Source organism: Thermobia domestica, chromosome 6 (assembly GCF_964235325.1).
Source record: "Thermobia domestica chromosome 6, izTheDome1.hap1.1, whole genome shotgun sequence".
Classification (NCBI taxonomy): domain Eukaryota; kingdom Metazoa; phylum Arthropoda; class Insecta; order Zygentoma; family Lepismatidae; genus Thermobia; species Thermobia domestica.
In genome coordinates this window covers 130,500,501-130,519,305 of record NC_137459.1, presented here as the reverse complement: position 1 = coordinate 130,519,305, position 18,805 = coordinate 130,500,501, and the positions used below count along the sequence as shown (strand labels likewise).

General features: G+C 33.7%; 1 protein-coding gene across 2 annotated transcripts in view; it reads right to left on the bottom strand.

Moving 5' to 3' along the window:
* LOC145688208 (uncharacterized) overlaps positions 1 to 18,805 on the bottom strand; it is a 151,350-nt gene that overhangs the window by 72,955 nt on the left and 59,590 nt on the right. For both annotated transcript variants that reach the window (XM_081762098.1, XM_081762099.1), the window contains exons 4-7: positions 13,174 to 13,463; positions 11,902 to 11,976; positions 7,884 to 8,009; positions 2,791 to 3,010 (exon numbers count right to left, since the gene is read on the bottom strand). In XM_081762098.1, coding sequence (XP_081618224.1) covers positions 2,791 to 3,010; positions 7,884 to 8,009; positions 11,902 to 11,976; positions 13,174 to 13,463 — 711 coding nt within the window. The remainder of the gene's footprint in view (positions 1 to 2,790; positions 3,011 to 7,883; positions 8,010 to 11,901; positions 11,977 to 13,173; positions 13,464 to 18,805) is intronic.

Sequence of the window (18,805 nt, the reverse complement as noted above, 5' to 3'; positions counted from 1 at the left end):
CCATGGATCAAGTGAAGCTCGTGTAAGGCACCATGATGGCCGAGGCGTATCGCACACTGGTTGCAGACCACTTACGTCCCTTCATGATGGTCATGTTTCTCAACGGCAGTGACATTTTTCAACAAGATAATGCGCCATATCACAAGGCCACGAGTGTGATGGAGTGGTTCGAGGAACACAGTGGCGAGTTCCAATTGATATGCTGGCCCCCAACTTGCCGGACCTGAATCCAATAAAGCACCTCTTGGATGTGATTGAACGTGCCGTCAAAGCGTATCGTCTCCCCCCTCGGAATTTACGGGAATTAGGTGACATGTGTGTGCAGATGTGATGCAAAATCCCTCCAGTGACTTACCAAGATCTCAATTACTTCCAAGATGCGCCGCCGCTGTTATCCGTGCCAAAGGTAGACATACCGACTATTACGTAGGTGGTCATAATGTTCTGGCAGATCAGTGTATTTATCAAACACAACAATGACATCACAACTGTACTATGCAGCTACCTGGCAAAACATTTACTTCAAAATTGAGAACATACGATAGATCCATTTGCCTCTTCTGCGATATAACTAATAAGCGGCTGTATACTTTTTTTAAAACATCATATCCTTCCTTCTTCCCAAGTTTGACTTTCTTTTTGAATGACGAAAGGGTATTCACGGTTTTTCTTAGACTGTGGTGGAATCCATGCGGCAAATTATTTTTGAAATCTGAAACCAATCTTCAGAGCATCTTCTACATTTACATTAACGTCGCCTGTATGTTCAGTACTGACGTTAACAATACCATTGATTTCAATATTTAGTGGATGCATTGTTAAAAGGTTTTCTTATCTTCTCTTAGTGATTTTGATCAAGAACTATACGGCTGGCTTCCTCCTCTTTATGAGTATTCTCCTTGGAATCTTCTTCCATCAGATCCACTGATATGGACACAATATTACAGATATAGTGAGAAAGAATCCATCCGGAAACTTGATCTTGAGAAAGTGCCATCAGAATGAGACCTTCTTTGCCTTCTCCTTTCTAATTTAAGTTTGATCTCCAAGCTAATCTACATGAACACTATTCCAAGGTCCAGCTCTATGGTGGCAAACAGAGAGTGTCTTTCCTTCTAAGAGAGTGTATTTAAACCCAGAAGGGAAAGCATTTTCCATCTCAGCAATATGCCACGTTATTCATCTCGCATAGTTGAAATGTGCAGCTGCTTTTCAAAAATGCGCTTTAGACAGTACAGCTTAATTAATCAGTCACCCTCTCTTTGTGATCTAATAAACAACTGAGTAATGACAACAGGGATGGTTAACATGTCAATCCACAAACTGACTAGTTGGGTTTTTCCTTGCTTTTTCAAATCCACACTGTAGCTCTTCTACTGTGTAAGTTCCATCGTGAATAAAAGTCGTCAAGAAGAACGGATGCCACCATACGCAATCCTCGCACTGCTCTCACCCATACGTTTCCGGAAAGTATGTTGCTCACATCTCCAAATGCTAACTGTAGCAAATCCTTCAAACTGCTTCCTCTCATAGGATATCCAATGGATCCAATGAATGACAGTGTGTGCACCATACCTGGTCTAGCAACAAGGTGATGCCAGCGCTCAATATCAGACCACTTGATTTTCGTTATAACTTTGTATATTTGCATGTCTGCTGTATATGTATATAGGGATATTTTTCTCTGACAACTTCTTCCACGTAACACAACGTTTTAAGAACAGTATCTGGATGGGACGGTGGAGAATCAATAAGTAGCCCCAACATATAGCGTGATGGAGTTGACGTATAGTTTGTTTGTTTGGCAATTCTGTTCATGTTCCCCGACCGTTATATCGTCACCAGTCAGAATAGTTTGCAACCACTGCACGTCCATTTCTAAGGCATGAGAAATATTCTCTGAAGTTTCGATGATATCGAGAGATTGACTTTCGTGATAGCAACAAAGGGTGGGCACGGTTCCTTTGGACCGTGGTATGCATAGGCGTTACTTGTAGCAAGTCAATGAGTTTGAGATGAAGCAAATATGAACCTTTCAGACGTGGTATTGTTAGTCCATATGATTGACTCGTGTCATTGGGTATATATGATTCCTATACACTACATACTAGCGTAACATAAACACCCTTATCTCACTTTTTACCTTTATACAAGTTTTACTGTAGTGCTTTCATGAGTAAGAGATATTTATATTTTTCTTTGCTATTTCCTTTAGTTTGGTCCAATTTGTTTAAATACTTTGTTCATAGCGAATTATTAAAGTGAATGAATATTTTTCCAAAATTGTGACGGCACTATAGTGTTCCCATACCAGGAATGGTCACCAAAATGTTCCAAATTGTAGAAAGTTTTGATTATATGTATCATGCCAAAAATTATTTTTTCATTGTGTATGGTTGCTTTGTTACGGAGATTTTAACGCATCTGTCAGGGTTTACTGCGTAAAATAGAGGTGTGAAACAGTGACGTCATACATGACGTAATATTAAAAATTACCCAAGGATGCCAAGGTGGCATCAATCGGAATTTTAAAGAAAACATTCCATTTCATAATAAAAAGCAAAGAAAAAACTATACTATGTAGTACGGTATAGTGAATTTTACCATTTCTATCTCCTCGACTACTTTATCTGGTTTTAAGTTGCTTGCAAATCAAATTAAGATTCCTGTTGTAATAAATCGTATTAATTATCAGTTTTATCCAAATTAAATACATAAAATGTGAAGCATTTCTAATAAATTTATATAGCATCAAAAACGAGGACATTACCTGATATTATTACCACCTACCTGGCGGTAAATCTTCCAACATATTTTCATCTACATTTAGGATGTGAAGTTTTCTGAGCAAACCAATAGACGCAGGCAAAATTTCGAAATCATTCTGACTGAGAATTAATTCCTCTAGATTCACCAGCCCTCCTATAGATTCGGGGAGTGTAGTGAGCTGATTATCGTCGAGTTTCAGCGTCACAAGGCTGTTTAATTTCCCAATCGTGTCAGGTATTTCCTGTAAAAGCAAGACTATGATAATTATTTCATACTACTTGTTGAATTTAAAAACGAAACACAAAACTTATTAGTGCATACAATTTCTCAATATCACTCACTTTTTTAAATATTATCTGGTATAAGTTGCAGTCAACTTCACTGTAATCTATCTGAAAACATTTTTTCTTTGTTTCTCTGAAAATCCTGAAACAGTATTATCCAATGGAAGTTACTTGTTTATTTCTGTGCACAAAGTAAAACAAAAACAATACTTACAGAAATCAAGGTATATGATACATCATATTTTAAATAAATAACTAAATGAATGAATGAATGTATGTATGTATGTATGTATGTATGTATGTATGTATGTATGTATGTATGTATGTATGTATGTATGTATGTATGTATGTATGTATGTATGTATGTATGTATGTATGTATGTATGTATGTATGTATGTATGTATGTATGTATGTATGTATGTATGTATGTATGTATGTATGTATGTATGTATGTATGTATGTATGTATGTATGTATGTATGTATGTATGTATGTATGTATGTATGTATGTATGTATGTATGTATGTATGTATGTATGTATGTATGTATGTATGTATGTATGTATGTATGTATGTATGTATGTATGTATGTATGTATGTATGTATGTATGTATGTATGTATGTATGTATGTATGTATGTATGTATGTATGTATGTATGTATGTATGTATGTATGTATGTATGTATGTATGTATGTATGTATGTATGTATGTATGTATGTATGTATGTATGTATGTATGTATGTATGTATGTATGTATGTATGTATGTATGTATGTATGTATGTATGTATGTATGTATGTATGTATGTATGTATGTATGTATGTATGTATGTATGTATGTATGTATGTATGTATGTATGTATGTATGTATGTATATGTATGTATGTATGTATGTATGTATGTATGTATGTATGTATGTATGTATGTATGTATGTATGTATGTATGTATGTATGTATGTATGTATGTATGTATGTATGTATGTATGTATGTATGTATGTATGTATGTATGTATGTATGTATGTATGTATGTATGTATGTATGTATGTATGTATGTATGTATGTATGTATGTATGTATGTATGTATGTATGTATGTATGTATGTATGTATGTATGTATGTATGTATGTATGTATGTATGTATGTATGTATGTATGTATGTATGTATGTATGTATGTATGTATGTATGTATGTATGTATGTATGTATGTATGTATGTATGTATGTATGTATGTATGTATGTATGTATGTATGTATGTATGTATGTATGTATGTATGTATGTATGTATGTATGTATGTATGTATGTATGTATGTATGTATGTATGTATGTATGTATGTATGTATGTATTATGTATGTATGTCTGTATGTATGTATGTATGTATGTATGTATGTATGTATGTATGTATGTATGTATGTATGTATGTATGTATGTATGTATGTATGTATGTATGTATGTATGTATGTATGTATGTATGTATGTATGTATGTATGTATGTATGTATGTATGTATGTATGTATGTATGTATGTATGTATGTATGTATGTATGTATGTATGTATGTATGTATGTATGTATGTATGTATGTAATGTATGTATGTATGTATGTATGTATGTATGTATGTATGTATGTATGTATGTTATGTATGTATGTATGTATGTATGTATGTATGTATGTATGTATGTATGTATGTATGTATGTATGTATGTATGTATGTATGTATGTATGTATGTATGTATGTATGTATGTATGTATGTGTGTGTGTGTGTGTGTGTGTGTGTGTTCCAGCATAACTCGAACGCCTGGACCAATTTTAACCAAACTTGGTACACATACTACTTACAGTCTGGAAAAGAATACTGACGCGGTAAGTCTGTCCTAGCGCACCTAGGGAGAGTGGGAGTGGTGACATAAAAATGATTGAAAACGGCCGATATTGGTGTCGAATTTGTAATTTTCGGGGTCGATGAGATGAACAGTGACATTTCCGATGTTTAAATCCAAATTTAGTCCCCAATGGCACTCCTGAGGGGGAGGGTGGAGAGAATGATGGCATGTAACAATAATTGAAAATAACTTATATTAGTGTCGTATCCATAGTTTTCGGGGTCCCTAAGTTGATAGGTAACTGTTCCGATGACCTTTAAGTTCAAGTTTAGTCTCCAGTAGGGGTAAGAACACCTACGGAGGGTGAAAGGGGGTAACAAAATGACCGATATTAGTGTAGAGTTCATAGTTTTCTGGCTCGCTGAGACGAATAGCGACACTCCCGATGCCGTTTAAATCTTAGTACCCTAGGGAAGAGAAATGCTGACATGAAAAAAAAAATCAAAAACGATCAATATTGGTATCGAATCCATAGTTTTTGGGTCCGTACGTTAATTGGCGACACTCCCACACAATTTAAGTCTATGTTTAGCCCCCATTAGCACCTCTAGGGCGATAAGAAGGGGTTGATATGTAAAAAAAAAAAATATAAAATGACCACTATTAGTGTCGAATTCATAGTTCTCGATGTCGCTGGGATTAATAATTACACTCTCAATAGCGTTAAAAATTCAAGTTCAGTCCACTGCGGCATGGGGACGAGAAATTGTGAAGAATAAACTTTCTCAAACGATTTGATTTCAGTTTCGAATTCATAATTTGGATTCGACAAGCTATTAGCTTACAATCGCGATGATATTTAATCTCAAGTTTAGGCATGAAAGGGCATGTCAGCTGGATTGGGAATTTGCAGAGGCAAGGCTCAATGCGTTACTCGCATTATGAATATATATTGCAGGTAAATCCAGAACGTCTGGAGCAATTTTAACCAAACTTGGTAGACATATTACTTTTAATCTGAAAAAGAAAAAAGTGGGACTAAGAACCCAGAGGGAGTGACATGTTGGAAGAAGTGGCATGTGAAAATATTGCAAACCGACTCATATTACTGTGCAATCCACAGTTTTCGTGGTCACTGAAAATGAATAGTGACGCTCCCAATGCTGTTGGAGAGGTTAAAATTAAAATGTCAAACATGACTGAGATTTGTGTCGCATTCATAGTTTTCGGGGTCGTAAAAACGTTTGACCCATCTGAAATGATTTTTGGAAGATAATTAGTACTCCCTTCTCGGTGGATCTTTCAATCACCTCAATTTCATTAAAGACATATTCTTTGGAGGTAGAATATTTCAATAATTATGGCAAAAGTAAAGTACTTTCTGTATTTTTGACATTACAATTTCATTGAAATAAATATTCTAAGGGAAAGGGGATCCAAATATTTTCCATAAAGCTATCATCTCCGTGTGAAGACTGGGCATTTTAGCTAGTACTTCTATAGAAGATCCGTACTGAAAGTCAAGAAAAGTAATCCTTAAAAATCTTTTTCGAAAAAAATAAAGAAAAGAAAAGAAAAAGGAAAGAAAAAGGCTTCAAATGACAAAGTTTCAACTATAAAGTCAACAAACCGTAGTCCATTTTCGTTGCTCGGATTCGCTTTACACCGCTAGGTCTATATATGTGATGTATGGACATAAATACACTTAATGGGAGGAATCAAACGACCTCATTTGCACCATATCCCACGTAATTACGAATTCAATAAAAACTAAAAGTAAAAACGTGCAAGATGGAGACAGGAAATCGAGTTGAGTTGATTTTGAGTTTAACGTCCCGTTTAGCAGCGAGGCTATATGAGACGTGGACCTACTGATTAACGTGGAATCCGAACCACATGAGCTCCCGCCGGGAATCGAACCCGGCTCTCCCACGCCAAAGGCGCGTACGCTAACCGCTTAGCCACGAAGGGGTTCGAGACAGGAAATCGAATGAAACTGTCAAATTTACAGTGCCGGTATGCTAATCAATACACTACCCAATCTACTTCCTGAACGATTCTCAGTCTTAGGGTAGGTGTTCATATTTCAGGCCTATTGTGCTTGCAAGTCCCGGTGTTTATATTAATGAACACCTCTGATGGCTGAACCCTTGTATTATGTGAGAAAATTGAAATAATCTAAAAATTTCCTTACACCATATCCCATATGGGTGAATTCAATGAAAAATCAGTTTCACTGTAGGCAAAGTTAACCACATTTACAGTGTTTTCCGTGCCCAATGACGAAAAGGACCAGTTTGTTATAGTTTGACTAGTTCGTTATACTATTTCAATAAGTATTGGAAAACTAGGCAGATGTGAAGTTATTATTTAGATTATTTTAATTTTTGAAGAGTATGAAAAGATATGTGGGGAAGTTATGAAACTCTTAAAAAATATACTGAAGTACACCCAATAGAAACTTAGTTCAGAAGTCTGGCTTTGAAAGAAAATGAACTCTACCAGTAGTTAGGTTCACATGAAACAAGTCAGAACGTTCAATAGGATTTCTTTTTCAATCGTTCATACTTACAAATGCGGGTTCGGGTTGAGATATTTTGAATAGGGATAGATAATCAGGTGCTTTTGAACAAAACTTAATACTGCTGACGCATATTTACTGTGTGTGTCAGAGAATTCAACACTACTTGTTTGTTTAACAAGTATTTATTACTTTAGTGTATTATTTATCTAAGTATTTATTACTCAACACATTTCTTACTTTCTTAATATTTATATACCTACATTTTTACATTCTTAGCACACATATGTTACATTGATTTTGTTATACACGTTAATAAGAAAAGCCGATTCAGCTAACTGGAAAAAAGGCTCCGAAGAAGAACCTAACTGAAAACTATACATAGAAAAATCTATGAATATCACTACGAAATTACGACTACCTTTCAAGCTCAGTATTCCTTGTATAAAGAGTATTTTGGTAATACAGATAACAATGGAAAAGCTTTACCTGAAGCTCGTTCGTAGACAACGTCAAATCTGTTAACTTGTAACATCCTTCTATTTCAGACGCAATCCATCTGATGTTGTTATTGCTACCATCTAGGTGAACAAGTTTCTTTAAATTACCAATTACCTACAAAATTAAAATTGACATAATCACAACACGGCAACAACCAAAACCTATTTAAAATGAACTTTGTGACACGATTAAAAGACTGAAATATTGCCAATAATTCTCAATAATTTGTGCTTGTAATAAGGCTCTAGTAGGTAAGTGTGCTAAGTACCTTACTCCCTTCCTTTACAAAGTAAGAATTAGTCCTCAATCAAGCAGAATTCTTTATTAAAAAGATAACTGGTGTTTTCTGTAACACATAGCAGAAATTAATTGTTATAAATACATACTTAGTTGTTAACTTCAATTTTTTGATACGGAAATGAACTATTAGTCCGTCAGGGTGACGACAAAAATTACGGGAAAGAATTTCCTCACTTTTCTCAGTTTTCCAGAATATTATTGGAAAATTTCCCTGATATGTAATTAAGCACACAGACTTTTCTATACTGATACACAACTAATACATTTTTCCCTATTCAACTAGAAAAATGAATAATACAAAAACAAATACATCTTATTTTATTATGAACTTAGGAAACGCTTGCCTAAACAAAATTTCTGCACGAATCAAAAAAATGCTTTAAAGAAATTTACAGAAATTTGTTCTTAAACTTTTGGGAAAGTTACCTTTAAACTATAAATTGACTAGAGCTCTTCCGTGTTTTAATCTTAATGTTTCAGCATGATCTGATGTTTGATTGAATTGCATGATCTTCCCTGAAACCTGAATCTGTAACTTTAGTCTCACAATAAAAGTTTCGTCACGTATGAAAGGAAAAATCAGTGAGACATCCATCGGAAAGGGGTGGATGTATACACATAAAACTGGCTGTTCTATATTAACATATCTTTAGAAAAAGATCAATAGTATTATATTTAATTCTTTTCACCTCTCCGAACGTTTTATTTCCTCTCAATATTGCATATATATTTTGTTGTTTAAGTTTTATTTGTCCCAAGGTCGTTCAGAATGATCTCTATTTTCCTGTCTTCAGCTTCTTTTTGTTTCTTTTCCTTTCATCGTGCATTTATTGATTCTGCAAAACGAGTACGAGCATTTTGTGCACAATAAATCCTGGATTTCCTTATGAATAGTTTAAAGCCACCCGAAGAAGCTACTGAATCGTTGAAGACAGAGTGTTACTAAAGTTTGTTCTTTTAAATTATCTGCTACAAGTGTGCATTGGTTGAAAACCCTCTTTCTGTATTTGAATTTTCACGAGTGAAAATCAAGACCATTTTAACAAGTTTTAAATCATTTTACTCTGAAGTGTCCAAATTCTTTAGCCAAGTCATCCAAACACTGATCAGTTCTAGAACACTAGCTAATAAATGTTTTACAATCCGGATTTGAATAAAACTTTTTAAACTTCCTCACAACTCTATTTCCTCTATTCCAACTAACCAACCATTTTCAACTAGTTCAGCTAAAAGAGACTTCACGCGATTCAATCAAACACCAGATCATGAAGAAACACTAAGATTCAAACACGAAAGAGCTCTAGTCAATTTAGTCAATTTATAATTTAAAGGTGACTTCTCTGGAAGTTTAAGACCAAATTTCTGTAGACACTTTCTGTAATTTCGGCGAAAATTCAAAATGTCCAAATGTGTTATTGGCTGACAATACCTAAAAGGCAGTACGTATTTTTCACAGGAAAAAGATTCTTTCCCTGTGAAAAGGAAATTTTTTTTTCATATGAATTCCTATACATAAACTCGAAGAACAAAAACTTCTCGTTTCACTTTTTTTTTTTTTTTTTTTTTTTTGATCACGTCCGACAAATGTTGAGAGAAAAGGACTGATAGAAGAGTCAGTCTGAAATTCAGTAAGGAACGGTTCTATTTCTGAAGCAAGTGCTTTAAAAATAGAAGTTTAGAAATAAGGATTTTATCTTTTTGCAACATATCTGACACGATCTAATAGCTCGAAGAGCGCCTATCCTTCCAAACACCTGAACCTACGACAGAATATACAGATAAATATCAATGGCTAGCTGGGCAACATGCATCTGATTCCACAAATTCTTAATATTATTATTGACGAAAAATATTATTGACGAAAATGCAAAATAAAATCCATAGAATGGTTTAAATAAGAATCATGAGATGATGTTAAATTTGGGTTCCGACCTTCCCCTCATTAAATGTAAACATTTGAGTGTATCAATACTGAAAAAGACTTACAAATATGAATCTACCCTTGTATGCGGATTTAACCATTTTCATGCCCACACAGAGAGGTGACAAGCTATCATACACGGATGTCACGGAGCATAGCATTTCCATTCATCCGATAAACGAGGTACAATTGTAACTCAAACAGTACCGTATACCAGAGGTACACAAAGCGGAAGTACAGACTCAATCTGACAAAACATTAGATGAAGGAATAATTTCTCCACGAATTCTTGGAACTTCCCCTTATTTATAATACTGAAAAAAATAAGTGCTTCCGGAAAACCCAAAATACACATTTGTTTGGATTTTCATGGACTGAGTTTTTCATTGACAAACATTACTGATATGACAATCTAGGTATTTTACGATCTCGGATTAACCAGTTCGTACCAATAAATTCGAATCAAGTTTGAAGACCATTGTATAACAACCCTCACTATACCATATGGTCACTAAGAATATGATTGAATGAGTTTTGGGTTGTGTGGTGTTTCAGCAACTTTTCAAAGAATGATGAATATTGATTGAAGTGCTGTAATTATTTAGATGATTGTTGTATCTATAATGCGAAATTAAAGAAACATATTTTCCGACTCAAGCTTCTGTTCGACAGGTTTCGAACTTACAAGCTCGAACTTCAGCCCAACAAGTGTAAAAGAAAGTCATTTATTTAGGACATCAGACTACTAATAAAGGTCTTAAAACTAAGCCCCAGCTTGATTGAGAAAATGCTGAACTCTCCTCATCCTAAAAATGTGAAGTAACTGTGCGGATTCCTACAGTTAAGTTCTTATTATCGTCGATTTATCGAGGGCTATAGCAATACAAACCAACCTCTAACCTCTTTGTCGAGGAAAGACGTTCCATTCAATTGGAGAACTAAGAAGGAATTGAGTTCTTCAAAATTTGAAGAAGAAATTGACCACCTCACCTTCTCTCCTTAAATATACTGAGATAGTCGTCCATTTATCATCACATGTGACTCCTCAGAGCTCGCTATTGGTACTACTCCGTTTCAGAACCAAATTGGTAAAGATAATTTTTGCATTTCTTATCCTGGCATATCTTCTATTTCTTCTGCTGTTTATATATATAAACAGCGGAACAAATAAAAGATATGCCAGGATAAGAAATGCTGATATTATATATAATGGCACCGTATCATTCTTACGCTTTAGCATCAGCTCTTTACTTCGAAAGGTTCAAACTGACATAGGAATTCATTAGCTTTTTTATCATGTGGGAAGTCTGGAGGAGTCAATACTTTTATTTTTTTTTTTAACTGGACACCACATCCTGCAAAGCTACGAATTAAAATGCCAATTCGAAAGTGTGACAGTGCAGACTGGGCACGCAGTATTACTGTTTGGGTTCGATTCTCGACTCAGTTGGGTACTTTTTCATTCTTTTCTCCAACCTGCTTGCCCTTGTGGCCAAGTGGTTAACGTGAGTGCAAACTTCTAAATCACTAATCTTTTCTTGCACTGCGAATCTGCAGCTTCTTTGACGATGAGTCTAATTACATATTTTCACATTAAATTAACATGGCTTACTATTACTAATCACTCGCGTTGTATTATTCCCCAGTTTTCAGTTTTATACACAGAATTTCCACTTCATCAACTTACTGTACATAAAAGACAAGAAAGAAAAGAGAGAGAGAAAAAAAAAGAAAAAAAACTATGTTAATCTTATATACTAAATAAGATAAATTGAAAAGTCATACCTCTGGGATGCTCCTTATACGATTGCAATCGCACCACAGTTCAGTCAAATTCGGAAGACTACCAATAACTTCAGGCTAAAAATATAAATATATACCGAATTAGTAATATTGTACATATTTCGGACACAGATACAAATGAACTACTATTATCGAGGAAAACTAAGTCTAGGAAATGTCAGAGACCGCATCGAATGAAGTGGCCCTTGAGGTTCACCCAAAAATTTTAAATAGCAAGGTGTCAACTTTTTATTGTTGAAAAGATTGAGGGACTTTTTCCGTGTGAGGCACTGTTTACGAAGTGACTGCGATTTAATTGGGAGTTCTTGCACATGCAAATAAAATATCCAATGGTTATGAATTAGAAACGGCTGAAGATAAAAAGTAAAACAAAAGTTGAGGTACTTATTGTCGGAAGACGCATAGAATGCAGTGCTCTGCTTCGCCAATAGGGCTCTCTATCATGAGGCTTCGGAGAGCTACCTAAAAATTTTAAATGGTAAGATATGTAATTTGATACATGATTCAAAGAATTATCGTAAAACAAACAACTTTTGTAGGTAAATGGTTTTCGTGACACCGTTTACGGAAAGACCACCATTTTATGTGTATATTGATTGACTATGCTAGAATTCACAATGGATTGGTGGCCATCTGAAAATCTTGGTGTGTATATACGTATTTGAATACACACACAAGAAATTTATCTTTATTGGCAAATTTTTAAACAACAAAAGTAATTACGGAATTACATAATATAGATGGTAGTTTTTAAATATAAATTTTCAATTATAGTTTGGTTCAGTGCTCCAAATCGGATTCTGGTAGTTCCTGGATTCCAATGCATTATCTAAGAAGATTTAGAAAGACCTATCCTGATTGCAGGTTCAAATTGGATAAGATTGTGCAAAATTATGTAATTATGTAGTTTTGGGCAACAAAATTCGAATTAAAAATACTCATCGCGGAAACATACTTCGAGATTCAAGGCAAATTATAAGTGAGCAAGCATTTAAAAGTAAGTTACAAGTAAAAATTCAAATTACAGCCCAGTGTTTCAATTAGGCTGGAACATAGATAATCATCATGATTATCTATGTTATTCGCAGCACACAATTTTACTTATAAGAGCCCTAGATCTCATTTTAGTTAAATAAATAAATAAATAAATAACGACTGCAATAACCTCGTAAGTGGTCGCCAAGAATAGAATTCAATATACAAAAAACGGTCCACAAAAGGTAGAATGTATGCATGAGAGAATACGAAACTTACCAAATCAGAAAATTCATTTTGTCCTATATCTAATCGTTGAAGACAACATAGCCTTGCGATTGACTTCGGTAATGTATTCAACCGATTCTCTCGCAATTCCAGGATGGTCAGCTTAGAAAGACGACCGAAGTTTGCTGGCAGATAATCCAGGTAGGTGTCATTCAAATACAACTCTTTAAGTGCAATTAACTGCGTAAAACCTTCAGGCAGTTTCTCAAGAGGGTTAACACTTGCATCAACCACCGCTAGCTGCTTGCAGCCTTTTATATTATCTGGTATGCCTGTTACAGCTAAAACAGAAATAAGATGTTAAACTCAGACTGATAACTGAATGAATGAAAACGAAATAAATAAATACACACTAAAGTATGCCATTTATACCGAAATTAAGTACAACGTACTATCAAATGGAACAAAGTTCAAAAAGCTTCGCTTAAGTTCACTATTTCATAAGAGAAAATACAGCTTAATACAATCCAAATTTTAATCAAACTAGAAAAGAATGAATTAGTTTTGTATGTCTGTACTCCGAAAGAAAGCCTACAATCAGCAAAATAAGATCTTTCTTTAATTAAAATACTTTCCAGGTATTTTTGTACAGTAGTTTATATATTTTCGGATATTTTTCTGCACATACTCCATGTAACACAGAATTTTTACTTTAGGATGTAATTAATTATAACAGTTGGATGTTTATCAGCATGGATCTTCATGTCCTTCGATTACCTTATTACAAAAAAAATCATAATCTGAGATTCAACACCGCGTATCTCCAATTTTGGTAAATTTGATTTTTGATAACATTAGAATCAGTATAGGATGGCGCACAATCTGGTTAAGTAGTATACCTATATCACGAAAAATGGCTCTGTTATTCCCTGAACGTAAAACCGCGTATATTGAGGCTCAAGTTATTTTTTACAATAGTTTTTATCTCCTGTAAAATTGGTGATATGTTACTTACGCGGTATTGAATCTCAGATGAAGATATAAATGTTCATTCTTTATTCATCAGTGTCATACACTTAAGTCCAGGAATATGCGAATAACAGTAATAATCAACACGAGGAACGGATACAAAAATGTTTCGGCTCGCTCAGAAGCGTGGAACTGATACCTGTGGACAAAATAAACGCTTGTAATGACACATGAACAATGAAAGATACGACAATACACTTACATAATGTGGATCACCATCTGTTGGCCGTCATGAGTCCGGGATTTTGATGGCAGAAATGTTTAATATAGGTATGGTTACCGCGAACATCTATGCAGGCTGCAAAGCGTGCACCCATACTACGGATTATACCATGAAGCAGCTCCTGTGGTAAAGCATCCTACTCTTCCCCAAGCACCCTGAGCAGTTCAGAAATTGAGCGTTGTGGAGGTGTTAAGACTGCAATCTGCCGTCCGAGAGCTTCCAATGCAAACCGCGCTGGATACCTTCATGCTACAGACTGTCAACTATGTCCTATGTAGAAGTGCATTATCGTCCATAAAACGAAATTCAGGATCGTATGCACCACGGAATAGTTGGACATGTAGTTTAAGGATGATGTTCCTGTAGATCTCAGCTGTCTCCGTTTGATGCTGGAACACATTACATGATGTACGAGCCTTTAATATAATGCCGCCTCAAACTATGACACCAAAGCCTCTATACCTGTCCCTTTCAACAGCGTTTTGGTTGTAGTAATGTGTTCCCAGTAGCGTAGTGTTAAGTTTCCCAACGGGTAGACATATTGCTTCTCCTTGTAAACTTCGATTACTAGAGTTATAACTCAATTCAAAATGATAGAGAGTAAGTTGAATGTCCCATGATTATGCACCAAGGCTAAAGCAGATGGTAATGATGAGTTGGATAATCGTGGAATGAAGAAAGTGGAAGGAAACGAAGGAACCTCGAGAAAACAAGCATATTATGTTTGTCCACCACAAAGTCAACTCGGTGGGATCTGCAACCGAACCAGGGACACTGATGAGCACTGTACCACTAAGCCATCGCGGGCCCCCCTATTTATTACAAAAATATCCATTTACAGTTTCTCATAATAACAGTTTTAGACTTTTCGGTTTAACATGTTTATTTTATTTATTTATTTTGGAGTTATTTGTAGTTTAAAATATCAATATGGACGTAGTTTCACGTATCTTGTAACGTGAAATCCACATGTTTACACTTCATATACATGAAAATTAAGTATTGCATAAACTATTATTAGGACGAGCAGACACATAGTGCAAAACATCGCATCCATATCCAGAATCTAATCAATGTCTGAGCTTGAGGTTTTTACTTCCTGATAAAAACCTTTCAGTCAATAAAATAGTACGAGCTCTGTGTTAATCAACATTTCTGGAAGGAATATGCTAGTAACTTGATACTTTTTTATATTTTCATATATATATATATATATATATATATATATATATATATATATATATATATATATATATATATATAGTGTGTAACAATAAGGTCGGAACAGTGGAATATCTCAAGAAATACACTTGAGATTCAAAAACCACGAAACACGTATCCAATATTTTAAAAAGATCTATTCAACTGACATCAAATGAAGTGCCCTCCCCCTCCGTGAGGAGAGGGTCACTTTAAAATTTTAAATGGAAATCCCATACTTTTATTGCAGATTCGGATTCTACGACCAAAAATACATAATTTTTACTGGAAGTACTTTTTCGTTACCTTTCTAGATAGCGCTATAATCGCAAAAAAGTGTTACTATGATCTACTTCACATGAGGTTGATAATAATCCAAACATCTCGATAAATACACTAGATTCAAAAACCACGAAACATGTATCCAATATTTTAAAAAGATTTGTACAATATGAATGTATATATTTGTTTTTTCACTAAAGTACAATGATAATGCTAAAAACAATGTCCATACTAGCGGACTGTAAGGCTTGATTCGTATACCACATGAGTGCAATCAAATATAAATTCACTGTATTTAAATGATTACAACTTCAGTTTGCACACAAAAATAATACACGAGAATAAACATATTCACAAGGTCTTTAGTTGTAAATGATTGTGATACGATGGCTTATTGTTTGTGCTATATAGTATGATTTTCGACCATGATATATGGTCCACCAAACTGCATGTTCTTGCCTCCACACACACACACTGTTCAATACATAAATAATCCCAACAAGATTTATTGAACTAACACAAAATGAAATTGTCCTCTCCCTCCCTAACGGGGGGAGGAGGGGGAAACTTTAAAATTTTAAATGAAAACTCCCAATTTTTATTGCAAATTCGGATTTTGCGGCCAAAAGTACATAACTTTTACTAGATACTAATTTAATCGGAAAAAAAAATCATACGCCACCTGATGATGATGATGAAATAAATATGTTGAGAAATGCACTTAAGACTCAAAAATCACGAAACACGTATTCAATAATTTTAAAAGGTCTAGCTCAAAATTAAATTGCTTTCATTTACATTTCAATACAACAGTTTTAAACCATTGAAATGTGAAAAGCAAAGTTAATATGTTTTAGAACCATGAAGGTAAAGTATACAAATATGCTCGTTAATATCACGTGGCACGTAAACATCTGTAAGTACAATCATTATTTCACACGAAGAGTAAAAGAAATATGTCACAGGAGAAGAATTTTACAAAACGTAGATAAAGCACAAAGAAATTTAATTGATATACAGTTATATTGTAAGTGAGCTTCCGATCTAAAACGTTAATAACTGACATTTATTTAGTCGTAATAACATGCAGTTAATGTTATATGAAAAAAACTAAAAAAAAATCTAAATACATGCTCGACGTCGAAGATGCTCAATATGAGTGCCTTTTGTAATTCGACCCAAATCAATCTGATAGTCTAATTCTTGGGACACACTTTGCATCATCCCAGAGACTGTAGATGCTTTACCTAACTCAAAGTTTAGGTATATTACACTGGTATACAATAAATAAATAAATAAATAAATAAAGTTTATGTCACAAGAACAAAACTATTTCCGGAAGATAATTCGGACCTGAATCCAGATCAAATTGCAGTCAGTTTTCATGTGAAAGTGGTTTTTGTGCATGCCTATAGTAGCTTACGTGTTATGTATTTGCCATCAAGACATGGCCTGGCAACAATAGTTTCTTACATAGTTTTTAAAAATCGGTATTAGTACACAAAGTAATCAAAGGAATAGCAGCATAGAAGTAAGTAAAAATTAAGATACCTAAAAATGATTTCTACTCGATTTCCTGCGAAACTTTGTCTCAGGAAAGTCCCTCGTAAAGTCCAACAATGTTCAGACAACATTGCTGCACTCCACTTATAATGGTTCCTTTAATTATTGAGCCATCAAAACACACCAATTACCCATTTACACAGGTGATTTAATAATTATATAAGAGATGCGTACAGATTACTTACAACACACCTTTTCAAGATGTGTTTTATTTAACTGAATAATTTTATTTATTGTATGTTGTCATGACGACCACCTCGAGATTAGATTACATAACAACATTTTAATATATTTATATATTAACATTATAACCATATTATTTCTTTTTCTTTCTCTTCTTCTAACAACAGAATCAGCCTAGTACATATTTAAAATACATCAAGGCCCAAAATTACAAGCAAATAATAATTTACAAGTGAAATAACAAGTAAAAATATACAACATACTGTGATATATTATGGCGCTTGACGGACTTTTCTTTTTATTCAATTATTCAATAAAAAGAAAAAAGAACTTTGGACCGTTAACCTTTATACTCTTTTTAAGTGCCCCTCGTATATACAATATATATTTCATATCATAATTCACATATATATTTCATTATTTTTACACAAAAAATATCATTAATTATATTTCTTCATTATTAACTCCATAATTGTCAATTATAAGGCACATTAAAAAGAAAAAATACGGTCGACACCTTAATTCAAGTCCATTATGGGCCATAAAGTGGTTAATTATTAACAATTCTAAATCATTAGCTTTGGGCATAATAAATAAATATGTTAATATACATGTATTCTAGGCAAATTGTAATCAGAGAAATTGTAATGCACAAAATTTCATTATTTTAAACAAAAAGTAATTATTACATGAATATATGAAAGATTGGAAAACGTATAAATTTGATTTTCATTACTCATAATTTTTCCATAAAATATGTAACATCAATTTTACATAACTGTCATTACTTTCTTACGTTTCCATTAAAAATATCTTCTTTTATTCTTTAACATTTATATTATTGGCATAAAATTTGAATAGAACGAGAACATAAAAGCAAGAAGTGCTTGAATACGAATTCCTTAGAGAAAACAATGTATTAACTTCAATATGTATTCCAGCATTACAAAAAGAAAGCTTTCAAATGTACTCTATAACATCAAATACGAATAATGTAATTAATATTGCGTTTTGCAATCATATGAAAACACACGAATAGTATGTATGAAACACAAATATCAAATAAAACACATAACATTAAGACATATATTGACATAGATATAAACTCAAAGATTAAATAACATAAAGTAAAATACATTAAACCAACTCTCACATCCATAAAGTATTTCGTTCTTCTCTTTTGAATACTAAGTTTTCACTGTT